Genomic DNA, 20016 nt, shown 5'->3' with positions numbered 1-20016 from the left:
GGCGAATTCATTTTGCTTCGTCAAGCACCTCACATATAGAATTGCTTTTCTTTGGTAAATTTTTCGTTGGGGCAACGGTAAAGGAAGACGCGAACCAAAACGATCTCATCAAAAAAGACCAATTCTCATTACACAAGAAACGTAGCGTTTATTTCTCTGTCTGGCTCTCATCACCATCTTCGTCTTCTTCGTCAGAACTCGATTCGTTCTTCATATCTTCATCATCCGCGTCGGGATTGGCGGTGGCGTTGGTGGTCTCTTGGCTCTGTTCCTCCTCTTCTTTTTTCCCACCTTCCTTTCCTTCCTGCCCCTTTTCCTCACTTGTCTTCGTTGTCTTCGGCGTTTGTGTCAAAGGAGGAGCAGGGGTGTCGCTTGGAACCATTTCCTTCTGTTTCTTCCACATCTTGGCCATAGCCAAGAGTTTCAGATTGGGTTTGGCGCTCTCGTCCTCGGGGAAGATATAGTCAAAGTACTCTTCCCAGCCCGCGCTCTCGTTATCAGTCTCAATCTTTCGCCGCTTCTTCACGCGTCTGGGCATCAGGTCCATGACACGTTTCAGATCCGTGTCTTCCCCGTGCTCGCGTTCGAATTCTCGCCACGCCTCCAAAAGCATCACCCGTGGCTCTTTCTCGGCGGTTTGGACTTCTCGGAGAGAATTGTTGGCCTCTTCGTAAATGCGGCGAGCACGGGCCGTGGCCTTGTCGTCGTCTTCCCGTTGACCTAATTCGAATTGAGCAAAGGACAGCCACACCTTAACATGCTGCGTTCTATTGAGGAGAGCCCGGTACAATTGACGCGCCTTGTCGAACTCCTCCTGGTCATTTTCGAAATCTATGTAGGCTTTCCATAACAGTTCAGGCATGTCTAGTCTGGGTTGGTTAACGGCTAGTTCATAGATTCCACGAGCTCTTTCGACATCACCTGGAATGAGAGAAAGAGAGCGGGTTAACATTGCCGCACTAGGGAACTTTGAGTCGATAACCCACGAGCATCCAAATCCAAGTTTTGGACAAAATCGTCACTTTTCATTGACATTCTGGGGGAAATGTTTTGTTTACGATCATTGATCATTCAAAACAGATTAGTTAACACCGTTACGCGAAATTGAAGAAGGTTGTTTGCGCCCCTCTTTGATCTACATTGCACAATGTGTCAACGTCATTATGGTTTCAATTGTCCACCAGCCAGTTGCCAAATTGGGCACCGACGGCGCTCAACGACACAAAATCAATTGCAACCACGCAACGGTCAAGAAAGTGGAAGAAGAGAGAAGAATGGTAGAGGAAGAGACTGTGGGAAGAGGAAGACGCAGATAACGAGGAAGGAAAGGATTTAAATCCAGAGGAGCAACGCAAATTCAGTTAGCCCCTTTAAACAGTTGCACTCGAACTCTTAACGGGGACGGTTGTTTCCCCAACATTCTCCTTCAACTTCTGGCCAAAGATGTCTTCATTAACAGTGGATCTGTCGACCTTCGCACCAAAAACGGACCAACCCGTCCCATACACAATTGGAAGTAAACTCCGCAGTGAGAGCCTCTACATTCGAGCCACTTCCATGAAACTAGGGCCAAAACGGTGGGTGTGTCGATTCACGTTCTCCATCGAGAGCTTTGTGGCCGTGGAAGGCCATGTGCAATTGGAGCATTTCTTCTACCATATTCAACCTCACATGGCCATGTCCCATTTGTACATGAAGTCCGAGAAGACAGGCCTTAGTGCCTACGACATGTGGGAGATTGACAGGTGGGAATTCGCAGTGTTTATCAAATCCGACGGAGAGGACTATGAATACCTCCGGCTGAATTTCGAGTTCCTTCCCAATTACAACATCCCTGCTGGCGAGACCTTTTACCGAGTGCCATATCCTCTGAACGAGAGTTTGAATGTGAATTATGTTTGCCGACCCTTCATGGTCTACTCCTATGTATTGCATTACTTGAAAAGCCGACCTCGGTTGATCAAGAATGACGTCGTGATCTGTGATGCCCCTCTTCGCATGGCCTTGGGCAAGCCTTTTATCGCCATGAGCGATCTTAGCAATGTCCTGCAACAAGCCATGGTCCCGGTAAGTAAGGATCGCTATGAGATCGAGATCAACTGTCTCCGAACACGAGTAATGCCCAAAACAGTGGTAAGAAAAGTCAACCTCTACTTGGACGAAGGGGATCGGATCTATCCTTGGGGTTGGGCCTTGCGACGGACCTTCACGCGTCTAACGACGGATGGACGACCCACAGTTCCGTTTTCGCCCTACCAGAACCACGTGACCCGTGCTCGAACCATGAAGTGGGACTCGAGTCTCTCCTTGAGATGGGCCCTTGACTTTGATGAGGACGAGGATCAGCCCCGGAAGAAAGCCAGAACCTGTGAAGGGGCCATCGTTCCGAGTAAGGAAGATCAACTGGCAGCAGGACCCTCTTCGGCTCCTTATCCACCTTCTTCCATGCCTTTGTTAATGGCAACCAAGACTCCAATGGCTGATGAGGACGTGGAAAATACTTTGGCCCAAGTTTTCGAAGAACCCGACGATGGAGATGCGACAGATCAATTGGCGTTGAAGACCAAATCTTTGGACGAGGGTTTCACTTTGAAGGCGAAACCGGGTTCCGAGGATGAACGCTCATCCTCGGAGGAAGACGAGGATAACGTCTTAAGTAAATCGTTTTAACGCTGGCTCGTGTGGTTATTTGAACCTCAACTCGATGAAGTTTGATTATCTATGCCGAATACAACCAATTCTTGTCAACATCCGTGTCATGATTTAGATTCTTTCGCTTCGGAAATCCTTGGTTAGGTTCCCTTCGAGGAACCAACGACAAAATGACAGATGGAGATTATAAAAACGGTAACTCGCGAGTGACTATGACGTAAGTAACTATGAGTGAAGTTGATCGATGGATATTTTGGTCTTCGCGATCTGATTGTCAATCAAACAAACACGAACGTTGTCAATCGGCAAAATAAGCTGTTGCACGTGATCGTGATTAAAACATGGTTACTAATAACAGATTGATGATGTTCAATGAAATGAGTTACCACTTATGCCAGTAAACGAATTCCATGACATTGACAAGGCACGTAATAATAGCTGAAGGCTATCATTTCAAAACAGTGTCATTGAATGTCTCTTCTGAAGTAGTGAGGGCTCCTCGAGCGTCTCTACAGCAAATACTTGGTAGGCAGTGTTAAACGAGGTATTACAGGTCCAAGTTAAATATCAAGATTCAAAGGAGGAATTGCTCTGGAATTCATTTGAGATTTCGAGAAAAACATTTACTTAAATACATTAATTAGTTTCCAAAGTGGTGAACTTTTGTTGCCAAGCAAGCCAAAGACACACAGTCCTTGCGCATGTTGAACTAATGCTCCTGCAATGTACAGTACACATGTAGGCATAGATTTCAAGACACTAGAAGTCGGACGACCGACCACTTGGTTGATAAAATATTACAATGGATGGTCTCGTGGGAACTAATCGCCAACCGGTTTATTGTACTGTTTAGCCAACATAGTGTTCGGTCGGTCGTCCGACATCCAGTGTCTAGAAATGTGTGATATAGGCTAGTGTATTCCCACAAAAAGTGGAAGGATTTCAAGGACCTGGTTTGCTGTTCATCAATAAAAATGGAGGTAAACCTACTGGTTTGTTTGAAGGTTACAAAGTCAGATGGCAGCTCTCTCACTCGACCTGCCATCTGAAGATGGGTGTTCCAATTAAGGGCTATTCCCACTTCGTCGTCACCGCCAACATTAGCAATTGACTAATAATCGGGAATGATAACAAGTTGGCCAATATCAGTTGTCTTCTGAAGAATATCTCGAAGAAGCATGGACTCGGCCAGACTGGGTTTGAACCAGAATTCCCAGATGGGAAAGCGGATACTCTATCAATACGATACCGAAAAACATGGCTCTTAGTTCATTCGCTTGTTCTTTTGTACGCAATAAGCAATTTTCTTCTCATTTTTGTTTAACATCTAAAATTTCTTCACTAACTTTATGCAGTATCATTATCCGGTACATTCCTGCTTGGAGGAGCTACTGATTATTCAATTAAAAGATGGGTTTTATCTTTTCTGCGGACTTCCTTACCGCTACTGGGAATTCCATTCCAAGCAATTCAAGACAAAAAACTTACTCTTTTTACTCATTTTCATTTCCGTACTATTTGCTCGACCAGCGAATTAAAGAGTGATCTGGCTAGCCCTTGAATGTAGGGTTGATCAGGAATTTTAGTCAAAAACTTGTCCCAGTCTGACTTAAGTCATGCTACTGGATCAATACCTAAACACTCCTTACGAATACTTGAAGGCAGCAAATCAAACAATGAGGGAGCCCGAGAAAGAAGAGAAGTGGACTTCATTGTTCGAACTAGCCTGGATTCTCGAGGGCTTGAAGGTGCTCCCAAAACGCGCATTAAGCCTCTACGGTCACTAGAATTGACCCTAAATCCTGGGTTGGGACAAAGCTCATGGATGCTTTTGAAGACGTACAGTTTCAGATACCTTTCGTGCCTTCTTTGAATACTGTGCAGTCCCAATATTTCTAGTCTCTCACAGTTCAAGAGATCTCTCACACCTTCGATGTTCCTGATAACACATCTTTTTGACTTAAACGTCCGATTCGTACCTTCATTGTCTACTTGTGGAGAGCCTAATGGCGTCGACCCAAAGGTCATTGAACGGAATTTCATTCCACTCAAGGCCTTATTACCCGCAATAACACAAGAGTAGATTTGATCTAAGACCTCTACCACACACTAATTTTGTATCGCCAGCATAAGAAGAGACATTGACATTACTACTATTAAGCTTCCGAAGTGGAGCAAATGAAGATGATAAAAAGGAAAGGACCTGATATGGAGCCCTGAGGAACACCCGACTTGACATCATGTATGTCACTAAGGAATCCCTCGAGATTAACCAATTGCTTCCTGTCAGAAATAAAACTTCTTAACCAATCGAAAACTTTGCCTTGGGTGCCAATCTCAAGGAGTCTGTTAACTAAAAGGCCATGATCTACCTTGTCAAAAGCTTTGTCAAAGTCGAAATAGACTACATCAACCAACCCACTTCAGAAGCTTAATAGTAGTAATGTCAATGTCTCTTCTTCTAGTCCCTCAGTGCCTGGTTTATATTCTCAATCAGTTGGGTAACCGCGCTTAAATGAGCTCGGAACCCGCGCAGGCTAAGAGGAATAACTTCACTCGTTTTTTATGCGTTCGTTCACCTCCAGAGAGCGCCACCATTATTCACAAAAAATCTATTGACAAATAAAGTTACAAAAATTTGGATTGACAAAGAGGGAAACGTAGGGCAGTTCTAGTGCCTGAGCATAAAGTGGCCACTAGCTGTCCTCCCTTGCCAAATGTGATCGAGCTCGACCTAGTTTGGAGGCCGAGTTCAAAGACGCTCGGGGTGCTCTTTTAGGCCGCAAGACTCTGCGGCTCCACTCCCTCCTGTGCGATCTCTTAGCCGAAACAAAAGTTTAACCCCGAGATTCATAGATGTCGTTGACAGGCAAGATAAGGGCTCGAGTTTGTTAGAAAGGACTTCGAGAACTCAGGGGTCCCGTACGAGTCTGACTTTTGCCGGACTCACCTCAGAACTATGAAATGGCATTTACATAATTCATACCGGGTGCGTCATATAGAACTGGACTACCAACTTCTTTTGTTCTACATCCGTAAATAAATAGGTTAGTGAGACAAAACGAACAAAAAGAGGACAGATATGGGTTAGCGGGAAAGTAACTGATAAAAAAGTAAATTTTCAAAAAAACCCAACTTTAACCACGGCAAATACTAAGTCAGGAAGCTGTTGCTTCTCACCTCTGAACGACGTACCTACATCTGACTCACTCCTTGATTCTCAAGAGAAATGAAAAACGTCTCGAAACATATCCAGAGTTAAATATGTGGGCGGTGGCGGGTTAGATAAGAATACTTGAGTTTTCTGTTGAACAAATCATCAAATTTGTCAGCTGGTAAAGTTTTAGGAGGAGGGAAACATTCTACCTGATAAACATATGTGTAACATCTGTATTGGTTACCCTAAGGCTTAGATGCAAGGACAATCACCTTTCATTGAGACCAAATCATATTTACTGCCTTTGATCAAGTCTACACAACCAATTTAGAACCCCAACATTTCAAGCAAATTCGTTTTTGGGCCCCAGAAAAGAGCGGGAATAAAGCTGGGTCAATATATCTTTGTGACTGCATCCAAATATCCTTCTTCAATGACTTTATTTGGTATCCTAGGCTCAGCGAAGGAGTCGTCCAACCCTGTTTGGTATGAAAAAGAATTCCGTCCCTCTGCGGACAAATGCGTGGATACAATGACAAGTAGAATTGATACTTGTATGGCTGAGGGCCATAGCAGAGTGTGTTAATTTAAACAAGAGAGGGGGGGGGGCTGGTTCACACAACTAGCGAGAAACAGGCCTATTCTGAGGCCGTGAACAAACCCATTATTGATGAAGCTTCAAAAGTCACACATTGCTCTTTATCTGGCAGTGTTATAGCAGGCAATTTGGACACGAATTACAGCCAAAGCCTGCAAATCAGAATTCTGCCCCGAAATAGCCTTGATGGTCAGACTCAACCACACCTATGGGGGCTTCAACTCACTATTCATCCTCAATAATTGCTCCGCGTTCCGTCATAAACAGGGCTGATTTATATCTGAAGTTGACCAATGTCACAAGAGTTCGCAAATGAAATTTCAACTAAATCGGTTCATTATTGGCAAAGATGTGACCATTTCAAACCTTTTGGTCCCAAAGTCCAGTTCATTATGACGCACCCGGTAGTATTGGCTTTCGTAATGAAAGGTATCTATTAATCTCGATGCCAAGTTTTTATGGTTGCGCCTCTAAGGGCACTACGGATTTTTTCATTCCTGCCACCTTGAACCTGAGCATTTATATGAATTTCGGGTTGAGAAATTCTAAGATGGCTTCCAAAAGGGGAAAGGTTGGTCTACAAAATCCCATGGTCCCCATCAAAGGAGGGTTTACATACCCACAATCCAACATCGCTTCTTTGGGTTTTCTTGACGACCTTGCGGTCAACCGAGAGAACGAAACTCGCCATAAAAGCGAGGATTCGAATGTTGACAAATATTGATATGGGGTGTCCCATACAACAAAAAGCACGTTCCTTGGATAACAAGCTCCTAACTCTGTCAAGCCGCAACCTTATTTTTTATGTAGCGCAAATATCATATTGAACGGATGTGTCAAGTGCTATGTCTAAAAAATGGACCATTGCTTACCTAAAAGAGCCTCGAGCTCGGCGAATTTCATCCAGGCCGAACAGTTCTCGGGATCAAAGAGCAAGAACTTCTCATAGAGCGTACGACACCGTTCGAACTCGCGCAACTGAATTTCAAGATCAATATAACCCCGGAACAGTTTGGCCTTGGGACACTTGCCTAAAGCCGTGCCCATGGCCAGCCGGGCTTTTCTGACGTTCTTCTGCCGGATTTCGAATTGCGCGTACAAGAGCCAAACCTTGGCAAAGGTGAATTTCTTATGCGGGATGTACTCCAAGCAGGTCAAGTAAACCTGTCGAGCTCGATCCATATCGGCCGCCTCCAACTCTTCGAAGACGGCGTAGTTGATCCACAGATAGATATATCGGCGCCAGAACTGTTTTTCCTTCGATGGAGGGATGTTGGCAATGGCCCTTTCGAACGTTTCTCGTACAAGTTCCGAGTCACCCTCGCTCATGGTCAAGCGGATCAAGTCAAACCAGGCATCGTAATTCATGGGACTCTCCGCGATCTCCGCTTCGTATTGGAGTTTGCGCTTCTTGAGGATCACGGTCTCGATCCCGGCTCGCTCACCAAACTTCTTCTCATGCACGGTATAAGCCTGGAACAACGATCATCAAAATTCATGGAGCAAAAAAGAAGTAACTTCTATAAAAAAAAACATCGTTCGTGACAGATCGTCACTTTAAATGGTTATTTCATTTATATTGACATGTAACACGTGGGTGTGCCAAAACAGGTCAGACAAAAACAAAACGCCAATAATTCCACCGATGAGAGGTTTTGGTCTGCGGTCTATAAACATGCTGTAATTTGTCATAAAACGTGGGAAGAAAAGCTTAACCCAGTAGCATAACATTAACATCATTGCCAATCATAATATAAAACACCCTAACAACTAAAGTATAAAAATGTGATCAAAAATAATGAAGCCACATGCATACACTTTGGTCGCATTCAAATTACTTGCCAAAAAACAATATGTCCATGGAAAGCTCAAATTTTATCGTTCCTACCATTTTCACATATCCATTTTTGATTTACTTCACCACACTTGTGTGGTGAATCTAAACCAACTTCGATATATTTTTACCCTATGACGTGACCAAGAGTCGCAATAAATATAATTTAAAAAAACAACAACATAAAGTTGCCAAAAAAAAAAAAACCCGGGGGTTTAACGGATGTGGAGTACCCACCTTGTATAGTTCGACGCAACTGTCCTTGGGCATGAGGTCCAGGGCATATTTATAGATCACTCGGGCTCGATCGTGTTCCTTTTGGTTTTCCTCGAACTTGGAAAAGGCGATGAAAAGCCGCTCGTCCATGTACTCCTCCCCAAAGAACTCGACAGCCCGCTCATAGATCGAACGGGCACTTTTGATGAACCCGTGACCCTCTTCAAATTTGGCATAGCGCGTCCAGTTCTTGACCTCGGGATGAACGTACACGAACCGTTCGTAAATCGCTCGGGCCCGATCAATCTCTCGGTATCTGTAGGGAAATCCACATCATACACATATATTTTTTGTTTACTTCCGCCCAAATAGTGGTATACAATTATATTATTTTAATAATTTTTCTAATTACCTGAGTTCGAATTTGATGTAGGTTAGCCACGCTTGTTCCTCGGGCTCCCATTCCATCCATCGCTCAAAGACGGCGCGACATCCAGGAATGTTCTCCAACATCTCCTCCATGTAAGTGTACTTGTACCAAAGTTGATTGGCGCGCGGCAGAATCGTCACGGCTCGATCCCACAGATTTCGGGCATGGTTTACCTTAGACAAGAAATGAATTCAAGAGAAGCTGTTCAACTATTTCTGGCGATTTGGGGGAAGTCTAGGAGCTAATGCCATGAACAAGAAACTGATTATTTCCCGACCTCCTTACCGCTACTGGGAGTGGGATTCCCAGCAGATATCTAATACATAGGTGCAAAAAAACTGCAGTTGATCCCACACAGAAGTAAATACCCCGTTCTTCGGTGGCAAAAAGCTAAGGCCGTTGACGAAGTCGTCTATTGAAATGACGCTCGCTTTTGCTATTTAGATGCTTTAAAATAATATCATCTTTGCTTGAGTACTCTCTCGACAAATGAACCCATATATTGGGTACATTATTGTCAGCCAAAATAATTTCCCGTTCATAAAGATTCCGTCTTTATCTTGAAAAGATTTTAAAAAATCGGCCTTAGTGTTCTACTTCTCTATTCAACCCTGCATGCGACCATTATCCATCACTCATTTGGGCGCCGAAGCTTGCCATAGCCACATTTCTCATTTCTCATCTTCCTGCTCAAACCCCAATCTGATCAGACTGACCCTGGTCCTTGACCTGAGACCTGTTTTCTAAAGCTCGTACCTCAGAGTTAGAGGCTTGGACGTTAACCGGTAAGAAAATAGGCTCGCCAAAGTGGTCAGCGGATGCTCATTGGGGGGTAACACCTAAGCCTTCGCTCCGAGTATTTCAAAACCTCGCTCACTCTCTGTTCTTACTCTATCCGGATAGATAGCTATCCATCCATCCTCTGCCCAGTTCTCTATTGGGCATAACATACCTGTTTATTGCGCATCTCCATCTCGGCATACTTGATCCAGAGGCTAATATTCCGCGGTCCCACCGCATCCAAGGCCCGTTCATACACGGATCGGGCGCGCCTCAAGGCCTCTGCCGCGCTGCCACCGATGTGCACGCCGTTCTCGGGTCCTTCCCCTTTGCGCATTTTAGCCCCCGCCCCTTTCTGCGCCTCCTCCCACCCGGCGTACTTCATCCATTGCCCCACTTGTGAGCCGCTCTTCCGGATGGCGTCCTCGAAAGATTTGCGCTTGCGCATCTGGAAATCGGCCAATTCGGCCGCATCCGCGATGGTCTGCTTGGGCGGGGCGGGCACAATCTCCAATTGGCGCTCTTTGGCCTCGCGCAACAACTGCTCGGCCGTGATCTGCAGTTCGGCCGGAGCCTTGTTCTTGACCCGGGCCACTTTGGGCGGGCGGGCCCCACCCCCTTTACCCACCGCTCCTTCTGACATGACGTTGTACTTGATACAGGGCGAAGAGCCTAGCCAGGGAGGTCTTCCACCCGTTTGACTTGAACGAGCGAGAACGTTGGACGGTTCGGTTGTCGGCCACGGCCAGTAATGTGGGAGATCGACTCTGCTCAGTTGTTGTTTTTTTGATGTTTGTTGATGTTTGGAATCTGGACTTGTCAGGGTTATACTTGATTTGGGAATTCAAAGCCAGATATCTAAAAAGACATTCGAAACTACAAAGCTTAGCGGGAGTCAGCAACTTTGCTATGAGCGTAAGTAATGCTGTTTTATGTTATTTTAAAGATTCGAGTTGATGACGGTGGACCAAATCAATCCAATACTTGGATTTTAATTTTGGCCAGATACAAAGGCTGTCACTTGTCTTATGACAGGGTGGTAGAAACGCACGTAAGGTTTCTACCACTGAATTGTTACATTTTGGATTTGCTCTCATTGGTAATTATAGAGCCACCTGTTTGAAAGAGGAGTATGATAGTACTTGATGAAGGATTCATTTTCTTCTCTTCTTATTCCTATTTTTACCTTCATATCGACAAGAGATCAGTTGATGTTTGTGTACCATCGTCACATTGCTTATCAATTTGTCTTATGCTGAAAAAAGGCAGGGCAATGTTGCTCTTTTATTCCCAGGGTGACGAGTGAATTGGAACTGGAACGAGATTCCTCGAAACTCATACACGGGAGAAACTAGAGGGCTTCTAGCCCTCTAGCAGAAACCAATTCGAAACTTATAGCCGTTGAGTGCACATGTTGGGTTCTATGGAGCTGAAGATCACCTTCGCATTGTCGTCATGGACCTTTGAGGAACTCATAAAATTGGGAAAGAACATGTAGTGAAATCTGGAAAGCCACAAAATCATTCTTAAAAGCAAAAAAGCCGAATTAGTCCCAGATTGGGACCTTCACTTATATTAATCATGACGATGTATTGAACTCCAATGATCACACTAGTTAAGCGTAAAATGAATAACCACGCGTAACAACACATTAATCTAGGTTTTCAAGTGTCATATGTTGGGCTCAGATATATAATCTACTAATTTAAAAAAAAAAACTTTTCGAACCCTTATGGGGTAAAAAAGAGAGGATTTTGTGAAGTTTAGAGGGGAAGGAAAAAGATGATAAAACTAAATAAAGCAACACTATTCTAGAGTGCATGACTTGAGTTTAGCGTTCTACGAATGCTAAAACTTAAACATGCTACAAAAAAACATTAAGAATAATTTGAGTATCAAGTGTTCTCGAAATTTTAGAATTATATATAGGAAAAGTGACCAATGAAGAGTTTCTTCTTATGTATTATTTTTCCCAGCCCTGCCATTTGACTTTTGAGCAACATGCTTCTAAAAGCGTGTTAGAAGTGTTGGAACAGATAATATGTTATCATGATGGTGGAGCAGCTTTGGTTGTGTAGCGCATTATTTCTGAGGCTTTAGGGTTACTTCCGGCGCCGGGGTTTGGACCCACGACACCTAGGGAGAGGATTCTTGCCTTGTTAGCGCTGCCTCTTAGACCGCTCGGCTACACCAGCTCCTTTAGAAGCTCTTAATTACTATGCTTGATAGAAAGAAAACACAAAAAAAAGGTTCTTATATCTGGATTGTCGTCATAACCTTGGTATGTTTTTCAGTTGGATTATGATTGTTGAAATGTTTGACGTGTCCAGTAATTTTCCACATTAAAACTCCCCAGGAAATCTGACGTCTTTACTGTCTTCGGAGTTGTATAGGCTGGGCTACACATTTGTACAACATGTTAACCTTATCCAGATTCTACCTCTAAGCTGGCTTCTTTTGATGGAAATGATCTATAAATCGTGGCCACTAAAAGCGGCACTGATATCTGAATTGCGCCTCTAACCCACGCCCTTTTGAACAAGATTTCCCCAGCCAATCCGTGAAGCGTGGCCTGAAGTTGGTCACGCTGAGAGCCAGACAAGGTTGGCTTTGGCACTTTTGGGTTCAGTTCTGGACTATTGATGAGGCTATTGACTGTTGCGACCGATGCCCTGACAGCAGCAATCTCCTGACTGCTCCGGACCTCTCCTCAGATCTGACGGAGGTCAACGATCCGGCCATCCGGCCATCCGGCACTGAATCCCGCACTCAACCCCGCGTCCCGCCCAGGAGAAGGGTGTCGCTCTGGTGGGCCGTGACCTCAACTCCGTGGTGTCAAACCGCCCATCCTCGATTCCTTCCGACATCCTCTCCTGCTCACTTAGTGCGGGATAGATGGATACCTAGATCGATGAACAGAGCAGCTTTTCCCCAGCGTTCGAGTCTTTGGTCGGTCGCCTCCAGTTGCCTGCGGTATTGGACCATGCCCGCGGCCCGGCACTGAATCGTCCCCGCCCCCATGTCGGCCCGCCAGGCCCGCCAGGCCCGCCCTAGTGGGACTCGGTCGACGCCCCTGCCGGCTGCCCTGCCCCCTAGCAGTGGTGGTGGTGGTGGTGTGACCTTGCACAAAATTCGAGTGACCGTGTTGTGCGCGTGTCACTTGGCCAAGCGGGATTTGTTCCGCTTGCCCGACCCGTTCGTGCGGTTAAGCGTGGATCCAGCCGGCACGCCCAATCCCAATCCGGTCAGCCCCTCCTTGGTGGGGCAGATGCACTGCACCGAGACGGTCCGGGGCACCTTGGACCCCAAATGGAACGCCCACTTTGACTTGCTGTTGCGACCCGCCGATGCCATCACGTTGTCCGTGTGGAACGAGAAGAAGGTCAAGAGTCATCCGGCGGGTAGCGAGGCGGGCAAGAAGGGCGGCACCGTCACGGGTCTGCCGTTGGGTGTGGCCTCGGACGGTTTCTTGGGCTGCGTGCGTTTGTTGAGCAACGCCATTGAGCGGCTCAAGGATACGGGCTATCAACGGCTAGATCTGGTCACGGACCAACATCACTCCTGGCCGGTCAAAGGTCAAGTGGTAATCTCGTTGATGTCGCGGGAAGGACACGGCACGGGTAAGACCCCACCGCATCTCTGGGAATGAAGTCCAATCCAGTTTCCGTTCCTTAACGGCCTTGCAACGGTCGTCGTCAGCTCAGCTGGATCGGTCTTTGCGTGATTTCACTCCAGACCGGCAAGCATGGATGAGCGAGCGAGCGAGTGAGCGAGCGGGCTTGAAAACACATATATTTGGAACAGCTTAGGTTGATCATGATTTATGGTGACCCTCCTGGTCTTGTCAAAGTCATGATCCCCAGCCAAATGATGATGATGATCTTGGGCCCCGATATATATAGTATATGGAGAGCATTAATTGATAGTGCTCGAGAGTAGTCTTAAGTTAGTAGGATTGACAGGTCAATAGGGATAGACAGACGCGGAAACGACCGTCATTTTTTAAGTCCAAGTCCCTGCTATTTGAGAATCACCAATAACGATCAAATTTTGATTTAACGTGCATAATCCAACAGCTAACAAACTCACAAATCTCCCCCAAAGTTCCTGGATGGTCTTCTAAAATGGCTCGAACGCTTATTCTAACATTTTGCTCAAAGAAGAGCAGAACTGTGGGTTTGATAAATCAGGACCTTGTCTAGCAACAGTACGTGGCTAGGCAAGCTTAGAAATCTCCCAACGAAAACAGAACCCTTCTGAATTCGTTACTCACAGTTAACGACAAAGATAGAGCTCATCCTCCCCATTTCCCTCTCGAACTTCCTCTTAGACTTGCTTTTATTTCTATTTTTTTTTCAGGAAGTCTCAATGCCGTTGTGGATAGCTTAGGGAACTTGCGGTGCTCTAACAACGACCTGCCCGAGGGTTGGGAAGAGCGTCGAACTACGTCCGGGCGGGTCTATTATGTCAATCATGTCACTCGCACCACTCAGTGGGAACGCCCCCTCCGGCCCGCCAACGCTTTGGCGCCCACCTCGACGACATCGAACGAATTGTTCAACGTCAGTCCAGCCACGTTTCAACACCAATGGGCTGGAATTGGTCCGCCCGCCGCCCCGCATGAGCCCCCAGTCCGTCGAGGCACACCCCGGCGAAGCAATGGCGCGCCTAATTCCCATACCCCGCCCTCTGGCAGCCACAGCCAGAGTCAAGGTCAAGGCCAGCCGCGTACTTCTGTGATACTAGCGCCCGTGGACTTGCCTGAGGGTTTTGAGATTCGACATACTGACCAAGGACAAATCTACTTCCTCAATGTGCTCACAGGTAGAAGAGCAGAGCACTTGAACATGCCGAAAGAAATGCGTTCGTTTTGATGGAACTGGTTGCTAATTTTCTAATTTTCTAGGTGTAAGCACATGGCATGATCCGAGAATTCCCAAGGACTACAACCTCAGTCAGGTATTAGGCACAGAAGAGCAACGGAGCAACGATGACATCCTCGGACCGCTTCCCACGGGTAAGTAGAGCTTTTTGAAGATGAAAAGTTCATGATTGTTGTGTTGTATTCGGCCCCCCAACGGCCATGGTGTAAAAAACTGGCAGAACAAGTCATTTCCAAGACAGCGCTGCTCTCTAATGCGGACACAGGGCCCGTTTCCCACGACTGCAATCGTAATTCACCAATCAAGCATGAGCAATGATTTGACAAATTCTGAATGTTTTTCATCTCTAAGGCTGGGAGCGAAGAGAGACTTCTACGGGCCGGCCCTACTTCGTGGACCACCTCCATCGAACCACGCAGTTCACGGACCCCCGACTCTCCGGGCCTATCCTCCAAAAGATACAACGACATAAGACTCAAAACAATCAAACCCAACCTGGCTCGCCCACCCACCGAGAAAGCAACGAGAGTTCAACCGCCACACCCACGACCACTGGAGCAGACGCCTCAACAGGCGACGAAGACGGGCCATCATCAACGGATCCGCCCTCTCCTAATCCAGACGGGGTGCCTTCCACGCCAAGCCGAGCGCTGCCAATACCAATGCCACACGGAGACGATCCAGAAGTCACGCCCCCGAGTAGCAGTCAGGGTCCGTCTGGAACTGCTAGCACAAACACTAATGGCCATATCTCGCCCACACCTCCACTCCCGCCACCGAACCCGCCTTCATCTTCTTCAGCCACCAGTACCACGGTTAACGCTCCACCGACCACCACGGTCAGTGCTGCTCTAACAGAGGGCGTGGTGTCCTCCTCGCCTTCGACCCCCGTGGCAGCCACTACGCCTGTGGTGCCTACCACAGTGTCGTCAAGTACGACGGCTACACCCAATTCTTCGTCATCATCATTATCGACGCCGACGCCGTCTTCCGTCAGAAACATCCGAGCAACAAGTTACGGCCGCTCCAACTCCACGCCCACTGCCACGCCCGTGTCCACGAACAACAACAATCTGGACAGCGAGGTCTTGCCCAAATACAAGCGAGATCTGGTGGCCAAGATCAAGCTGCTCCGTCAAGAACTCACGTCACAACAACCTCAATCCGGACATTGTCGACTGGAGGTGAGTCGCCAAGAGGTCTTTGAGGAAAGCTACCGTCTCATCGTCAAAATGCGGCCCAAAGATCTCAAGAAGCGCCTTATGATCAAGTTCCGGGGCGAGGATGGTCTCGATTACGGTGGGATTGCCCGCGAATGGCTTCACCTTCTCAGCCACGAAATGTTGAACCCGTACTACGGACTCTTCCAGTATTCCCGGGACGATATTTACACGCTTCAAATCAACACGGACTCGAGCATTAACCCGGATCATCTGAGCTACTTCCACTTTGTGGGTCGAATCATTGGCATGGCCGTGTTTCACGGCCACCACATTGACGGTGGATTTACGATGCCTTTCTACAAGATGCTGCTGAACAAGTCGATTACCCTGGACGACATCGAAGAGGTGGATCCGAGTTTGCATTCCTCGTTGCGATGGATGTTGGTGAATGATATCACCGGGGTCTTGGATTCCACCTTCTCCGTGGAACACGAGGCATACGGACTTCTTCAGACTCACGAGCTCAAAAAAGGAGGCAAGGATATCGAGGTAGGTTGTCGGTCGAGTACTTCAGTCCCCAATTTGGATTAAGTCATATCGTCTTATCGCACGTTTCGTGTCCCCTGTTGCGTTCTTAGGTGACCGAGAGTAACAAGAAAGAGTATGTGAAGCTCTACGTCAATTATCGATGGTGCCGCGGGATCGAGCAGCAATTTTTAGCCCTTCAAAAAGGCTTCAACGAACTCATCCCCCAACAACTTCTAAAACCTTTCGACGAGAGAGAGCTCGAACTTGTCATAGGTAATTGCAGTGGCTTGCCTTTGATCCACGTACTGACTCACTTCATAGGCGGCTTTTCTACTTCTTTGTCGTTTTACAGGTGGAATCGGCAAGATCGACATCGAGGATTGGAAGACCCACACCCGACTGAAGCACTGCAATGCTGACACGCCCGTCGTTCAATGGTTCTGGGAGATCGTGGACGGCTACTCGGAAGAGATGCGGGCCCGTCTCCTTCAATTTGTGACTGGAAGCTCGCGTGTGCCGCTTCAAGGATTCAAAGCCCTTCAAGGGTCCACGGGTGCGGCCGGACCTCGACTCTTCACCTTGCATGTCATCGAGGCGTCCACCGAAAACCTGCCCAAGGCGCACACTTGCTTCAATCGTTTAGATTTGCCTGCTTACGAAACCCTCGCCAAGATGTGCGACAAGCTTACCCAAGCCGTGGAGGAAACTTGCGGTTTTGCCGTGGAATGAGAGAATCCTCCTCCATCCGTGAACCCTGTTGTCCCATTCCCCTAGGAATCGTTCTTTCTTCCTTATTCTCAATATTGCCTCGGGTCTTGTGCCCAAGTGATTTGAAAGGCTTGCTTCCCTCCTTTGGCCAGAATGTAGGCGCAAGTTTTATAAAGTAGCTTTCGTATCCCTCTCTCAACAACGAGCGAGCGAACCAAGGACAGGCGGAGAATACTGACTAATTGTCAAAGACTTCATATATTTTTAAGTCTCGTGCCTTTTCGAGCTATCGAAGGCCAGGCCTGCAATCCATAAGAAATTCTTCTTGCCCTAACGAAAATTAGATCCAATGTAATTAGACCCCACTCCTTTCGTTCTCAATGACGAACGAAATCCGAATCATCATCTTCATTGAGTAACTTTTTATTATATTGAAAACATAGGTCTAACCATGAAGATCAGTTATTTACATTATTACATAAATCTAACGACTTTGATTACAATTCAAGATCTGCTACTGTTAGTAATTTCCCCTGTCATAATTCAGACAAGACTTTCTCTCAAATCTCCATTTTCATTACACACGTCAGATAGCTAATTGAATTATTGAAACCGATTATTCTTCATCTGTCCGATCTGAATCTGCCCAAATATCCATTGCTCATACCATAAGAATGAAGAATAAACGAATCAGTTGCAACGAGCGCGGACCAGTTAGTTCGTTCTGTGATCCCATCATTCCAAATCCGAATAAAACGCCTAAAACAGTCGATGACTTTGGGCGTAGCTTTTCCGCCTCATCGCCTAATCGATACAAGCAATAAGATTTGAATGAATTTTATTGTTGATAGATTATCATGTCTGGTATGGACATGGTATGGACGCCGTCGACATTTTGCCGAAGGTTTGTCAATTCTGAGCTATACCACAAGCATTTCTATTAAACACACCTAATCTCTATCCTAAAGCTCTTGGAAGGCATTATTTTCATAAGCTCAAGTTTTGGTCCAATATGTAAGTCTTTCTTGGCGAGTCTGGCTTTTGAAACTTCAATTTATCTTATCCAGGGGGTTAACACTTTTGGCAACCTTTCTAACTTCAAAATTTAAGAAAACTAGGAGAGGAAAACGCTTCATTCAAAATGCAGATGTACTTTACACGACATCTAAATCCAAAGGTACAGTGAATTCCGGAACTAACCAGCTAGCCAGGCATTAGAAAAGATGTACGGTATGCACTGTTGAGTGACAGGTCCGTAAGTCCATCCAAAATCGAAGCGATTGTTCAGTTTTACCCCGCTTGAAACGCGAAGAAGGAGACATGTGCAAACATTTCCTCCCTCAGGCAAAATCATCGACCTCTTGAACAGACAAGCCACATATTTTGTTTACAAACTCCAGAAATGTCAGCTCGCACCTTTCGTGTCCACCCGTTGCATTCCACAAAAAAAGGCTTCTTCTCGTCTTTTCATCGTTCATTTTCGAATTATTCTTGTTTATAAAATCGGTCACAATTCTCTTGACGCTTGCGTGTACTTGACCTCAAGGTTTCAAAGCGTGTTTCGTCGACGTCTCACATTGGCAATTGGCAAACATGGAACAGGACTACCCAATGCATTGAAGAATGTTTGCGAGGCTCACATGTGGATGTGGAAAACCGGAATCGTTTGTTTACGCGGAAATTCTTGTCTGAACAATCATTCACCATCATCTTGGTCGCAATTCATGAATTCCCAATTTCCCATGCATGCACTCTTCTAATTCGACTATGATTCTGATCATAGATCACTCCGGATAGGTCCTCAGACATGACCATCAAAATTCATTGTTCGAATTCGACCATATCTCAACATTGCTCGTGAACTATTTGAAATCAATCGTGCTTTCATGTCGAAACACAATTTGTCTGGCCCTCAACCTGGAAACTGAGAGTGTTGTCCAAAAAAACCCTGCCAGAGTCCCACCAAAGAACAAATGAACCACGAGAGAATGTCGCGGTAATTAAGTCTTTTGTCGATCAAAGCGTGATTTCCACGCAATCTCGTTCGTCGTATTACTTGGTCTCGCGTCCCCTTCAACGGCAGTTTCCGCTCCGCCACCCCGTTCAAAATTCTTCCTTGCTCCTTACCAGACGCACCACCCCGACTTCCCGATTAACTGACTACGAACTGTGTGTGTGTGTGAGAGCGTTTCTCTCGTTCGTGATTCTTGTGGGAATTTTGGACTTGGCCATTCGTATGGCACGACAATCTGTGCTCCTCTGAAGACTTCTTCGTCTTCGACATTGTAGGATTCTTCACATCGTATCCGCAGGCAGTTAGTTCCGATCAATGTGCAAAGACAGAAACACGTCCGACAAGTGGGTGTCAACACTGGTGTCATGACCACATGAGTTCAGTGAGAGTGTTCGGTTCCAGTCCCTGAGGAGCGTGAATGGGCTCAATGGCGATTCAAGTGCTGACAGTTTTACTCTGGATCTGGGGATCCACCCATTTGGGATCCTGTGCCAGTAAGAAAGTTTCCGCATGACTTGACCACTAGAACTTAGTGATTTGAAGCAACGACAACTCGTGTGAAGAATCCCAACACACCCGAGTTCTAGATTTCAAGTGAAAATGATGAAGGAACTACTCACTCAGTTCAAGGATCTTGCACAGTTTCTTGTTTGTGTACACGTTTTCAGAAGGGACGTTCATAGAGCTGTTAGTAAAATGGACAAGATAGATCAGGAGGCCCTGGTGTTGAAGTAAGGACCACTTAATTTAATAGTTAGGAACAGCCTAGTTCCCATGATTGACTTCCTAAATAACTAGATTCGACCTTGGACGTTTGTGGCTAATTCCTTCAGGGCTTTCTCAGCCAACGTGTGATTCTGCATGGTCAATATACCATGGGAAAAAAAACAAGGAACCTTGGGGGGTAGTGTTTTTAACATTTCAATGTGTGGCACTTGACACCTAAGTTCCTGTCACAGGCGGCACGAAAACAAATTGATTTCTCTTGATTTCAAGGCAAGTTGGTTTAAAAGTGGCTTTTTTACATTTGAAGATTTTTCTGTCAGAGACCAG

General features: G+C 46.2%; 3 protein-coding genes across 5 annotated transcripts in view; 2 read left to right on the top strand and 1 right to left on the bottom strand.

Moving 5' to 3' along the window:
• Positions 1 to 128: 128 nt before the first annotated feature.
• Positions 129 to 10453, bottom strand: LOC131887679 (protein crooked neck-like). Its single transcript, XM_059236326.1, has 5 exons — positions 9840 to 10453; positions 8870 to 9060; positions 8479 to 8773; positions 7280 to 7880; positions 129 to 921 (listed from the first exon to the last, which is right to left on the bottom strand). Exons 1-5 carry the CDS (start codon positions 10308 to 10310, stop codon positions 149 to 151), a joined length of 2331 nt encoding a protein of 776 aa, XP_059092309.1. The 5' UTR covers positions 10311 to 10453; the 3' UTR covers positions 129 to 148.
• A 1842-nt stretch (positions 10454 to 12295) lies between these two features.
• On the top strand, positions 12296 to 17653 carry LOC131887677 (E3 ubiquitin-protein ligase SMURF2-like). The gene is made up of 6 exons (XM_059236324.1): positions 12296 to 13287; positions 14027 to 14491; positions 14574 to 14684; positions 14902 to 16262; positions 16352 to 16514; positions 16594 to 17653. The coding sequence occupies exons 1-6, from the start codon at positions 12687 to 12689 to the stop codon at positions 16968 to 16970; spliced, it is 3078 nt and encodes a 1025-aa protein (XP_059092307.1). The 5' UTR covers positions 12296 to 12686; the 3' UTR covers positions 16971 to 17653.
• A 1532-nt stretch (positions 17654 to 19185) lies between these two features.
• Positions 19186 to 20016, top strand: part of LOC131888655 (uncharacterized) — a 12849-nt gene continuing 12018 nt past the window's right edge. The window contains exon 1 of one of the 3 annotated variants that reach the window (XR_009374140.1): positions 19186 to 19457. Coding sequence is in view for 2 of the 3 variants with exons in the window: in XM_059237565.1 (XP_059093548.1) it covers positions 19382 to 19457 (76 nt within the window). In the remaining variant the exon portion in view is untranslated. The remainder of the gene's footprint in view (positions 19458 to 20016) is intronic. The other 2 variants (XM_059237565.1, XM_059237566.1) reach the window with 2 other exon arrangements.

The sequence above is a fragment of the Tigriopus californicus genome, chromosome 10 (genome assembly GCF_007210705.1).
Source record: "Tigriopus californicus strain San Diego chromosome 10, Tcal_SD_v2.1, whole genome shotgun sequence".
NCBI lineage: Eukaryota > Metazoa > Arthropoda > Copepoda > Harpacticoida > Harpacticidae > Tigriopus > Tigriopus californicus.
The sequence above is the reverse complement of the archived record's forward strand: the minus strand, read 5'-3'. Positions and strand labels throughout refer to the sequence as shown.